Below are 14,074 nucleotides of genomic sequence, written 5' to 3' on the forward strand. Positions count from 1 at the left end.
ACTGTGTTTGGACAGTTCCTAAATGCCTACAAGTGTTGCTTAAAAAAGATATTGCTAAGCACATTGCTCTGTGCACTATTTACCTCAGCATCTGCTAACCCCTCTGTCTCTCCACTTTGTGGCTGAGTTGCTTTCATTCACAACTGTATCTTCTTGGTTATAAAACTACTAACATATCTACATTATCTAGTTGTGAAGAGATTTCTTGACTGAACTTGCACAGGTGGGATCCTGTCCTGGTTCGACAGTGGAACTCATGTAGCTCTTGAGAGTTACCCTTCATAAATTTTTATAGAAGATATGTTTTTGCTGGATTTTATACACTTGTGGTCATATAACTGAATTAAGTGATTTGGAGAAGTGACCCATTAGTGTTAGCAACATAGCCACCTCAAAGGTGTGTGGACTCCAACCTTGGAACTACTGGGGATTAAATATGTTAAGTAGCTTTTTGATCTAATTCTAGCATATTTACATAAATATCTTTTACTGAGAAATATTTTCATTAATAAAATTGAATTTGCTATAAGTAGATATCTTTTTTTTCAGATTTTATTGGAAATCACTTTTAAAACATGTTCTATGGAGAGTAAGTTTGTCAAACTAAATGCAAATGATGAAATTAAAATCTTTCTCCATGTTATCAGGGCTGAACCAATACTGCTGAGAATTAAAGAGGACAGAACACGCATAATCTCCCCATCATTTGACAACATCAAGTACGACACGTTTGAGATTGAAGAGTATCCACTGTCCGCCCAGGGCTTTGACTGGGAACTCTGGTGCCGCTACCTCAATCCACCCAAGACCTGGTGGCACAGGGGCAACAAAAGTGCCCCAATCCAGTAAGTAAAACCTGCACTGTTATATGTTTGACATTAAATTACTAAATGTCAGTAATCTAAAAATTCTAGATTGTGATTTTTAACATTATTACATATATATATATATTTGGGTCCTTACTGTCAGTATGGGAACCATCGAACAAAACTGATCTTCATTGTAAATGTTTCAGGAGCCCGGCTCTGATTGGCTGCTTTGTGGTGGACAGACTGTACTTTGAGGAGATTGGTCTGCTGGATGAAGGCATGGAGGTGTATGGGGGAGAAAATGTGGAGCTGGGCATCAGGGTGAGTAATGCCTCTGGCCCTGAAGTCCATTGTTTATTCAGGAAATGCGAGGGAAAAATATTACAGTGGCTGTAACGGGGAGAGCTCCAGGGTTCACCTTTTTCCATAAAACCATAAAAGTATTCGATACATGGTATGTGATTTAAGTGTGTGGCATGTGTATTCAAAGCAGTATTTTGGTGGTATTGCAGTATGTTAAACAATTAGTGCTAATAGAGCTTTTTACAGAGTGGTGCAGTAATTGCTGGGCATTTCTAAATTCTAAAACTAGTTGAAATCACTTTAGTTTGTCATACAATATGTCTGCCTTTGAGTCCGAATCAATTTTAGGAGGGATTCACACCAAGGCTGGCTTGATCTTTGGCTTATCCACAAAGCTCCTGTGACATAAATTTCATCTTCTGTTCCTGCCTACAAGAATCCTTTCGGTCTTTTTGTGTTGCAACTGAATGCAGCCTTGATTTTAGTGACAATGCTGAGTCTGCGCAACACTGACAATAAAAACCCCATTGAGAAGGTGGTAAAAAGCACACAACAGAGAAGGAATCAAATCTGTAGCAGCACACTTCTTTTTAAAGAAACACGAGATTTAAAAGGAATACAAATTTTGATCATTTATCCCCTTTGAACATCAGGAATTCAAAAGCTTTCCCAAATCTGTGGTCAGATATCACTCAAAAAAAACTTTTTTTCTCCAATATACTGCTCCACTATTTCCACCTACAATGCTGTCATGGCAACCGCAAGCTCATGAATGAATCTGTCCAATTGATCTCAAAATGCTATGAACACATGCAGGCTTATGCATGTCTGTAATATTCCAGCAGTTTGTCCACATGTACCTGGGGAGTTATGTTAGTCATTATCTATTTTAGCATATACAGATATTTACTGCAGAAGAAAAGCTGTTTGGGCAGTTTCAGAAAACCCCAGCCTGCAAAATGTAACAAGGTAGACGTCATCCCAGATATTATTTAAAAGGTAACTCATGATTCTTCAGAGAGATTGTTAGAAACCAGTTAAATAGTCATTTTGACTTTGCAGATCACATTTTTTAACGACTTGACCCAACACTTCTAAAATAGTCAACACAGCAGAAGAAATGATCCTTTAGCTACTCAGAAGGCATTGCAACATACCTTCTTACTTGTGTAGTTTTAGCAAGAACAAAAAATCAATACTGATTGATTCTGAAGTCTGAACAATCATCTTCCCCCCCAATGATCCCTCTGTTGAGACTTGTCAGCATTAAAGTCTGTGTTGCTTTTTATAATGCTGGACAGAGCAGACAGATGTACCCTCTCCATAATTTCCAACATATCATTATGTTATACACCTTCAGCTCTGACTGTGAACCACAAAAATACACGGTGTGTGTTTATTATAGCAGTATGACACACAGAAAGGTCAGAGCAGGAGCTGTCCTTCTCAAGGATTGGTAATGGTAGCTCACAACAAAGTTACAAAGACCATTATATGAGCTAACAGCCTTTTCAATAAAAGCAAGAGAGGAGTGCCTTTTTCTCTTCTTACTGGAGTATACTGTGGAAAGGAACTTCAGAGCAGGATGCCAAATGTGGATTTATCCATCCTAGCTAATAACAGAGATCAAATTAGCAGAGCAGAAGGAAGATTAATCCCAGAAATCATTTAGCTGCAGTGTTTGGAGTTTTGTTCACAGCTTTAAAACAGAACACATACAGTTCTGTAGCATCACTTTAGTTCAAAACCTTTGTTAGGATTAATTTTGTGCTGACATTTTACAAACTATAATTAACCTAAGTGCTTTACTGAGTTGTTATTTAGGTAGAATTATTGTCTTTGTATAACATTACAATGACATTTTGTCGACAGCAAGTCAGACTACAAGACACTGCAAAATTGGTAACAGTAAAAAAATATGGTTAAAAAGCAGGCATACTTTAAGGTAAATATAGATTTAAAGTTAGGCCTATATATTTTAGACCCAAGATTTGAAATCCCAGAAAGAGGTAGTCCACGACCTTGATCCTTAGGGCCTGCTGTTTTGTTTTGTAATTTCACATATCAGAGTGAAATTACTGATTTACCTCCTAAAGGTTCTGAAATAGGTTGTTTATAAATATGTATCTTAATCAAGTATTCTGAAGAAGCGCAGTATCTAAATCATTCAGGATAAAATGCTCTGAGGTTCAAGGTTGGGAACCACTGCTATGGAGAACCAGCAGAGTTTGCCCCCCTGCAACATACTGGTCATGGCCCCCAGACCGGCTGCCAACACAGGGCTGGCTCTCATTGTGTCCTCAGAGATGCATTTGAACAAGGCCAGCAGCTACAGTCTTTGGCCGCAACTTTATGAGGTTTAGTGGTAAAACGGTTAAAATAAGCCCTAGTTTTCTTTTTATGTTTTTGCTTTGTGGAAACATTACTGTATATTGTGACACCAATAACTGTTAATTTTATAGGATTCTCTGGGGGTATTTAGTGAAATACTGTGGATTATTTTATGCTGCTTTTACATGCTAGACAAGATAAATCCAGTTGTAGAGTTATAGTTTCACCAGATAAACAACGTCCTTGTTTATCTGGACATTGTTTGTCTAATCAAAAGTCAAACAAGCTGTTTTGTGTGGTTAAAAAGAAAATAAAAACCTTGAAAATAGAGACCTCATCTGACTGTTGAATCAGGCAGGATCCTGATGGCCACAGGCTCTGTGCGGAAACTCTATGACCTACAAGTAGTCCTTTAGCCTTAGAGCACAGTGCTCTGATTGGATGAAAGGGAATCATACGATCTTCATGATGAGATGGAGCCTGGTTATTGTACTCTTTCTAGGTACAAAGAAGAATTTTAAATTACTTCTGTATTGTACAGTGAGTCACAGAAATATTGCCTCTTTTATTCATTTTTGCCAATATTTCAGCTCCTGCAATTTGGATAAGTTGAAGATTTCTTTGAGAGATTTTGGGACATCCAGGTAATAAAACATTGCAGTAACTAAGCCTTGAGGTAACAAAGGTATGAACTAGATTTTCAGCATCTTTCTGAGGCAATATGCAATGCTCTCCATTTCTCTGCCTCCTCAAAGGCTGGATCTGTACGGACTTTGAGATTTAAAGCATAGTCCCAAAGGAAGCATGGTAACATGGACATGCATGCAAAATTGGACAGCTTACAACTATATCCAGTTTAAGGGAAATATAAGGCCAGTTTTCTTCTGGCAGTAATAGTGAATGTTTGTAAGGAATTTTCCAGTTTCCAGCAGTCACTCACTGTTGAAAGGAGCATTTAATTTTCCATAATGATCCACATTGTTTAGTTTTCTTAAACAGAAAAAATATGCCTCTCATGACTAAGTCTGCATGTCAGCACATTTAACCAAAACAATGGTGTCATTAACAACTGAAAGTTAGTGTCAGTGATTGGGTTCACAGCCATGTCAGAGTTTATATGAAGCTTCCAACTTATGCATGCCTGAAATTTAGATTTCTAATACTTTCTGCGATTACACATGCGTACATCTGGATATTGTGTATTTATATTGCTATGCAAATGCACAGCTGCAGTTCTTGCTCATGGCAGGGTTTGTTCCACTGTGTGGACTTTTCATGTATAATTTAAAAATGCTAACAGAAAACAGAAATTTGCTCGACGTTACCCTGATCCCACGTGTGTCTTCTATGGAGCAAGCGAATGTTTTAAAATCATTATTGTGACAAACATTCTGCAGCATATCCATGAAAAAGGTAATTTGCGGAAACGATTATGTTTGTGCAATTATTGACAAAAACACAAAAATGAAAAGGAAAAAAAAAACCTCTGACAAGTACACAGACTACTACAAAACTGCACATACAGGCATGGTATGACCAAAACAACGAAACTTTGTTATACTTACCATTCTTTTCATAAAAATAAGAATATTTTTTCATAAATGTAATTTATTTTGTTGTAGAGTGTTAATGGTTGGTTGATTTAAGGACAAAGCATACATTAGAATGAACATTTTTTCTTTGTCTTTAGTCATGTGGATGAACACAAATAAGCTAAGATAAAATGCACAAAACAGAATACACTCACAAAACTGTAGCCTTTAGCATTTTTCAGACTTTTAGAGGTGATCAGAGCAATAAAGTCTCTCAGCTATTATCTGTTTTCAGGAAACCCAGTGGCAATACTGGAAGTGTGGTGATGTCCATCTCCACTAAAGACATGGACATCTTATATGTACCCATATTGATCCAGTGGATGCAGCAAAATTATGATGATAGCTTCCTGCTGCAATAGCCTGAAATAGAGTCCTGGTAAATGTAATTGGTGTCCGGGATGAATAACACCACAGTGTTTCAGTTACAACATAAATCTGAAATGTTGCTTTGAGTTCTGCCTGTCTGTATGTGTTGAAATTGTTCTTTGAAAGCCTAATGTAATCATACCTCAAATCAAACATGCAAGTTTATCTGAGGTGGTCCTGCAACATAGTCTGTAGAGAATACATCTAAAATTACCTCAGGACCTTGAAACAAAATTATAATTAAAGAAATTTCCCCAAACACCCGTGAATCCTGAATATTGCACTTTTGAAGACAACCTGGGACAATGCATCAAAACAAGAGCAAAGCAAATCTCCCTCTGAGGTTTTCTTGAAAAATGAGGACCATTGAGAGCTATGAACAACTATTAGCAGATTTTATGCACATTACTTATGGAAATGGAAACAAAACACCAAAACTGTCATCATAATGATTTACACTGAAGGTTTCTAATGAAAACTCATCAATCAATTAGTATTAGCTCTAAATCAAGCATGTTCCAAAAATTGTAGTAAATAATATATTGTTCATACAAAAACCATCATAACAGACAGAGCTTGGTCAGTGCTAATAACAATAAGCATCATTTTACCACAGCAATCTCCACTTATGTCTAAGTCTCAAGTTTTCAACTTCAGTATTCATAATAAAAGAGATAAATAGAATATGACTCTTATTTGTTTACTCAGACCTAACATCTACTGTATCTTAAATATAATTACTGTCACTGAAAATCAATTTCAAGTAAACAATGTGGGCATCTTTACCTTTCTCTGCATTGATATTTTGACTTTCTCCTTTGGGTATAGAAAGAAGGCTTTAGGTTATCATTAAAGGTGAATAACTAAGTGTTAGACCACAGACTGAGGCTATAATTGTAGAACAGCACTGATGGAGTTTCATGACCCCTGGACTGCAGAAAATCCATCGTCTCCCACTATGTAATCTCAGACCAACAGCTCAATCAATAATAAAGTCTTTTGTCTAACAGGTGATGTGAATAGTGATGGGACTCTGGTACAAAATGAAAACTATCATGAGGTGCCTCCTGCTGGTAATATACTTTTCAAATATAATTCAGTACTGGGAAATAAAAATAGTTCACAGTAGCCAGCAAGCTACTCATTTTTATGGTTTCCTTATTATCTATGTGACATTTTAAAATGTAAATTTTTGCTGCAATATTGACAGGCAAACTACATTTTAACAAGCAGCAGTCTACTTGCATTTGATTGGCCCCATTACTCAGTTTTGAAATGGATTTCTGAGTTATTTTCATTACCTTCAAAGGATTACATGGTGCAGCTGCAAAACTCACATAACTGACTATTTCATAGGCTATAATACTTTCTATATTATTGAATTTATTTATGAAACCAAGAGATATAAAATATAAAAAGGCACATCTCTACATTTCTTACAGAGTTTCTAATTTTATTTGACTTTGCAAAGACCTGTAGGTACTGTTTCATAGAATATGACATAAAATATACCCAGAAATTTAAAAGGAGGTAGATAATGCATAGCATTTTTAGGGAGACATTTTTTTTATTTGTACAGTTGTTGTTTAGTTAATCCACAGCAATATCAATGTTGTTTTTAGTGCTACAGGTCTCTGTAGCAACATTTCCTACAGAATTCATCAAATGATTGGCTACAAATATTCAAGACTGGCTACAAATCAAAATATTTTTTGCTGATGAGTTTGTCCACCTGATGTTTTTCAATCACTTTGTTTAATTGGTCATTGTATTTTAACTGCGATACAGAATACTGTCTCTCAAACACCTAACACAGCTGAAACACTTACAGACGGGCACATTTAAAACCTGTTTGGCTGTGTTTTTGTTCGTTTTATCAATTAATTTATTTTCCGACTCAAAACTCTGATGTGCAGCCATTATTGAAGAAATGCTTAAAGAGGTTTTACTTTCTTAAATTATAGTCTAGGGCTTCTCTGAATTCTTTGAAGCCCCTGATGGTTTGTCACTGGATTAGCATGTAAATAGAAGACAGGCTAGTAAAATGTGTGAAACTTTTCACTTTAAAGGATTCCTGTGTATAACAATGAGTAAAGATTTAAACAGAAATGGGAATTTTCTGCCGCTTCTATTCAGCAAAACTGAGCTGAAAGGCGTGATTTCAGTTTGAAGGGTTTTTTTATTTTGGAAGATGCACCTTACCAAGTGTCTCCTGGGATTTTCCCAGCACAGATACTCAGAGATACTTGCAATATCTGAATATGAATTGAGTAATTTCCCTCCGGAGTTTAAATCCCTCTACACAAATCATGACAGGATGTTTTAGTCTGATCTAGACCACCTTTGTTTTGAATACCTTCATGAAGGTTTTCTGGGGCATTTAATTATCAGTCACCCTGTGTTTGAACACTAAAAGAGGTTCTTGGAAAGTAATGAACACAACCCAAATAACTATGTTAAATAAACCAATCAACAACATTTTTTCAAAGTAGCTACTCTAAAATGTGGATAGATAAATGCAATATTTACAGATCTATTCATAATTCAACAATTCTGTGTGAATTTTCTCTCTGCTGTCCATATGGAATACTTCAGCCTTGTCTACGATTTACATTTGTTTATTTATTCATTTGTTCTTCATTATTTATTTATTTTCAAGGGTGGAATTCAAAATCCAATGGGGATCAAGAAAAAAACCCCAAAAAGATGCAGATATGGATGAGCATTTAAAATAAGATCCACATTCTTTACCAGCCTAATTCGGTGTCAGTCTCTCTGCTGCAGTTTTTCCCTCCTGCCTTTTACACAGCAGTAGCCTTTCTAAGTACACTTACACATTGAGTTTTCAAGACACTTGGCAGCATCTTATCACACAACCCCTGGGAATTTAGTCTGTACTTTCTCCCCATGTCATCCAAGAAGTGTCCGTACCATCTGCTGCAGGACTCTGAAGTTGCTTTTCTGTGACTTGAGCTGCATGCAATGCTGGAGAAGCACTTTTGGGATTTAGTGGTGCATATTAACCTGAATTTCATGTGAGCTACTAAAAACCATAACATTATAAATTCTTTATTTTCTTTGTACTATCTATTGCTCTGCTGCTTTATAGTTTGAGATGTAATAGTGAAGAGCAGTTATAAGAATTTCAAAAGATTTGGACCAGAATCCAATTTGAGATTTTTGTTGTGTTTTTCTTTACTTTTATATATCAAAAGCAACAATTCAGCTTTAAACAATATTCAGTAAAAGGCCCAGTGGAAGCTAGAAACCATTAAAACTAGAAACGTTGTACAAACAGTGACAAATTCTGACATAGCAAATACTTTAATGTACTTTTCAAATAAATATGTAAATAGATACTTCAGTTGGAATTGTATTACAATTATTACATAAATAAGACTTTAGAAACTAAGGACAGCCCCTACAGTGGAGATGCTTGGTTAATATGTGCTGTGAGTAAGTGGATTTTAAAAACTTTAAGCCATTTAAAGTTTGGGTAATCTTTTTATATTAATTAAAGACCCAAGTGAGTAAGAGGGATGATAACCTACATTCCCTCAACCTTTATTGAAACTTGAGAATCACTCATAATTTTCTCATTAGTGTCTTCATTTATAAGATAAGAAGTCTTGAAAAGTATTACATTATTAACAAATCAGTACTAGGAAAACGGAACGAGTCCTTTTACGTAGAATGTTGTACATAGTGGGGTTTTTTAATACTTATATATCCTGAAATTATGATAATGGATAATCAGGTATACAGAACAATTTACAAAATATCCTGCAGATATTTTGAAGTCTTGACATAATCAAGTAAAATTCTTGTACAAAAACAATAAATTCTGAGGACAAGTGATGACAGAAGCGTGCCATAGTGGGTTGGCTGCCAGAGAGATTTTTTTGTGAAGTATAAAGTAAGATGAGATTTGATTTCAAAGTAATTCATGATTGCTTAGAGGAGAACTTGACAGTGTAACTTCACAAATTTCTTTAAATTGTCAATATATTCTCACTGTAACACAGGAGACCGTCGTTGTGAGATGAAAATAATGGTCATGGGGCTTTTAGCAGAATAGCTCCTCCTGTCCCCCTCCAGGAAGATGTCACAGCTGAACAAAATGCCAGGCCAGATGTAGCTTTTATGAAGAGAAAACAAAAAGGAAAACATAAAATAAATGGTTGAGCAGAGTGAGGAACGGTCAGCTTTGTCCTCCAACAGCCTAAAGCAACATAACTGCACTAGTCAGGATGACATAAGCCACAGAGGAGTGTTTTTTTAGCTTTGTCTTAACTATATGACTACTACTTCTCTGTGTTATGATCCTGACTTATTACTACTTTTGTTGTCCTTTATGTTTCTGTTTTATCATTTCTTTATTGTTTATTGCTGTCCTGACATTTTAGAGTTAGAGGTTAGGCTTAGTTTTTTTTTCTGTGTTAATGTAACCTAAAAGATCTTCTACTTTTAGAAACTGTAAGAATGACAGTCTGAGAACCAAGTGCTCTCAGTGTTTTCTTCTCTCTAGGGTAATATTATTTAGCATGTGGTTTATAGTCATGTTTATAGTTTATAGTCGGTTTATAGTCAAATGAGAAACAATTCTCCAGCTTTCTTGAAATGCAATAAAATCCTCATTCTTAGGTTTCAAGTAGCTTATTTTTCCTGTTAGCATTTCTGAACAAAGCTAAACAAAACTGTTGTTTCCAATGAAAGGCTTTGTGAGATTTCGTCATAGATCATGGCACAGAAATACATGCATGGCGGAGATAATGTTTTCCTATTTATTTTTACAAAATTGCTGGGAATAGCTGGAAAAGGCATTAAATTTCCCTCCAGATAATGAAAATTACGATTATTATCTGGTACAGATGGTGTAGTCAGACTGGGGCAGTGCTGGCTGCCTGCACTGCTTTGAGTTGTGCATCAGGCAGCAAATTATTATTTAGTCTTTTGACTTTAATGCTAACATTAGCTTTGATATTAAATATTTTACTACTGAGGAACTTTAAAGTCAAATGAATTAAGAAATATTAGGATGTTTTCACAAGATATTAAATTTTCTCAGGGGGCAGAAAATTATTTGCTGAAAGACGATGCAGAAAAAAAAGAGTCCAACACTTCTAAGAATGGTTGTAAGCAGCATCAGCGAGAAGCATTGTTGTGATGACATCCTGAAGGGGGAAAGACAGAAAGGGTAGAAGCTTCTTAAAAAGACTGAGGCTAATTTCAAGGCTTAAGGCTTCCTCTAGAGAATCTTTATGCTATATTTTTACTTGATTGTGGTATAAAACGGTGCTATGTGCCTGGAAAATACATAGTGCCATCCTTTAAATGTGAGAGCTGTGCTTCATGATGGATCTCTTATTTAAAAACAATGTTTTTCCCTGAATTCATACTGAATCTGTCCTATTTTTGACAGATATCATATAAAACAGTTTATGGATCAGAAATCCAGGCTACTTGCTTGATAAGTTTGACAAGGATTCAAAATAAAAAGCATATTTGAATAGGATAGATACAACAACCTTTAAGTCGTATAATTCCAACTGAAAACATATCTCTGTTGTTTTGCTTTTAAGTAGTTTAAATGAAAACATCCACATTTGAAAAACCACTTTTGTAACACAAACATTCACATTTGCACACGTTCTCGGCTTGTTTATTTTGTGCAAGGGAAACACTTTTCCTGCATTCACACATCATGTGCATATCAGAGGGAAAAAAAAGTTTTTGCAACATACATGGTTAGTCCCTTTGATTGAGTATATACAGTATATAGTGTGTGTGTGTGTGTATATATGACTCTTATTCATTGTTTTGTGGTGATGGTATTCAGGAAAATTGTGACAAAACTTTACATAGCTAAGGGAAAATAAAAAAGAATAGGGTTTATTAAGTGTTGCACAGAAGTTTCTATTTTATGCCATTTAACCAATGCTCACTTGGGATTCACTATAGAAGCAGAAAGAAAAACCTTGTGCATTAGCTTCATTCACAAATCCTTCACTGGAAGTTTCTAGGCAATCAGGCTCTGTATGTGCAGACATGGTTTGGCTACTTTTAAATAAAGTATTAGGCATAATTTTAGAGGAGTATCTCTCGTTTATCTGTTCATATTTTGTATCATCTAGGGTATAAGTGTCCAATTCTCAAAAGGCTTGTGCTGTTTGCGCCAAGCAGGCTGTTCTCCAGAAAGTTGTTCATAATTCATGAGTGTAAACAGCAAGTCTTAATAAAGCAACCTGCACTGCTAACTTTACATAGATGTCAGAGTATATAGTTAACCCTTTCTACCGATGCCTGAGATGTTGCACAGTATTTCACAAATCTACAAATTGTTAAAACGTTGCATAAATGTTTTAGCACAAACCTTATAATTATAGTACATGCCAATAGATAGGTTGTGACCTCCAGAATAATTTAAAATAATCAAACTAACACTGAATAAGAACTTGTGCTGAGCACAGTTTTTGCTTTCAGGGAGAAGGAAAGACTCTATCCTGTGGAAAGAGGATGGAGTGAGTGCAATACTAAGCAATGATAGTCAAGAAAAAAAAGTGGTTTGACTACTTACAGATTAGCACAGCTCATATTCCTGGAAACTACATGCAATAATTGAAAAATCTGGCACGTGTCTATTTAAAGTTAACACCCTTTGAAGGAACCATTTCAGTATCATTTGTAGTCAGCAGCTCTGCTTTACAGACATTCACATTGGAATATTGGAAAATATTTTATTTCATTCTTGTTGAAATTGTATTTGTTGTTTGTCAGAAAATGCTGAAAAAAAGCAAGAACTGCGTTTCAGCGATAAGAATGCAGATATTCTCTATGTATCATGCTGCTTAGACAAATATGTTTAGCACACCATGCTGTTCCTTTCACAGAATGACTTAGATCGGTTTGATTAACACAATTTCCCATCTCACACTCTCCAGTGATTCGGTCAGTGATTTACAACATAGAGTTTATGACACACTGTCTCTTACTCTGTTGCTCAACAGATAAGATTGTTGCTTTGGGGCTTCAGATTGGTAACCGATCCTAGAGACGGCCCCTGGGGAAGGCAGGGGTATTTTGGGATCATGTCTTGTAATTCAAACCTTGTTACTCCTTTTAACAAAGGAGACAAATCCAGCATTTTGCATTCTCTGTGCTGACTGTTGTCTTTTTCTTTTCTCCTCTCTGGGTTAGGACTGCAAATAAACAGACTTTAAAAAGGACGTATTAGGGATTTGTGATCTGGTCTATTCTCACACTAATCTCTCACAATTCTCACACTAATGCTAATGATTATATGACATTAGATATGGGACAACTGCTCTAACAAAAAACTTGCAAAAAATGTTTTCCCAAAATACATTTTGCAAAATTTTTTTGCAAAGTGGGAGAGAATGGCTTGAAGATGGAACAGAAGGTATGGTGTCTCTCCATGTTTTATGTACTTTTTTTTTTTTTAAAAAGTGCTTTTGCTCTTGTGATTGAGATTGGCTCATTGCGGTGGAGTCAGAGAGACTCAGAGGACGGACTTGACTCCTAATGAAACAAAACAGACTCAAACATCCGCTGGAGGAGGGAATGCGGTGGTTTCATTGAACACATTGTGGCTGAAATATGCTTCCATCCCTAAATGACATGAAGCAAGTGTCTGTAATTGTGTTTACAAATCTTGTCGGCTATTTGACAGCATGGAAATTGAGAAAATTGTCACACTGAAGACTGCATATGGGCAAAGTGTCCTATAATTGTTTTGCTGCAGCATTGTTTTTCGCTCACTAGCACATAGGAAAACAGATTGCATGAGTCAAGATGCAAATTAGATGGTGGGTTTGATTGTTCAAATGCAACTGTTGGGAATGGTGATATAAGGCTGCTGTGCTTTGACGGCAGCCAGTGGAAATTATTACAGAGTCAAATTTGCTGTCTTGACAGCAATGCTTTATTATTGTAATGAATTTAGGGAACAAACACTGAAAGCAGTTCACGGATATCCATCAAGCAAAAGCTCTTAGGCAGACATGAAATGCGATTCAAAACAATAGAAGGACAATTTTTGCACCATTGCATTAAAGATACAAATGACCAACTTTTGATAAATGGAAAAATACTTTAAGATGAAAATGTTGCTTTAAAACTAGGCAAAAGATCGCATAAGCCTTTCAAGCAATTTGATCTCTTGAGCTTTTTTCAAATCCAATATTTTTGGACCTCTGGTATCTCAGTGTAATATTCATCAGCCAATAAACTATTTAGATTATTTAGCTTTTGAACTGAACGTCTCAAAAGTGTTCTTATGCAACGTTATGAAATCTGTTGCTGATTCCTACTAGTGGTAGTACCAATAAATCTGACTTTCATAGTTTTAAAATATGTCTGATTTTCTGATTTATTAAGACGGCATCCATGTCATTCACTCCAGATTTTCCTTTTTACTTTCAGTTTTGGAAAAAATGTTTTATTAATGTTTGAGTCATTTTTGTTGTAGTCAGTCTTGTGGCCCTAAAGCTACAGCCGTATAGCCATGTATAAACCATAACCTGAGAAAAAATAATGCATTGCATAAATAAACTTCTAGACAGCACTGCATTTTTCCATCTGAATCATTGATAGAGGAAAAAATAAATTGCAAAGGAGAAATATACAATGACAGACTGCCTCCTCCCTCCA

The 14,074-nt window shown here is 35.7% G+C and overlaps 1 protein-coding gene across 1 annotated transcript in view; it reads left to right on the forward strand.

Annotated features, from left to right (window-relative positions):
- Positions 1-14,074, forward strand: part of galnt18b (UDP-N-acetyl-alpha-D-galactosamine:polypeptide N-acetylgalactosaminyltransferase 18b) — an 85,909-nt gene that overhangs the window by 54,710 nt on the left and 17,125 nt on the right. The window contains exons 5-6 of the mRNA XM_028016030.1: positions 648-845; positions 1,016-1,130. Coding sequence (XP_027871831.1) covers positions 648-845; positions 1,016-1,130 — 313 coding nt within the window. The remainder of the gene's footprint in view (positions 1-647; positions 846-1,015; positions 1,131-14,074) is intronic.

Source organism: Xiphophorus couchianus, chromosome 4 (genome assembly GCF_001444195.1).
Source record: "Xiphophorus couchianus chromosome 4, X_couchianus-1.0, whole genome shotgun sequence".
Lineage (NCBI taxonomy): Eukaryota > Metazoa > Chordata > Actinopteri > Cyprinodontiformes > Poeciliidae > Xiphophorus > Xiphophorus couchianus.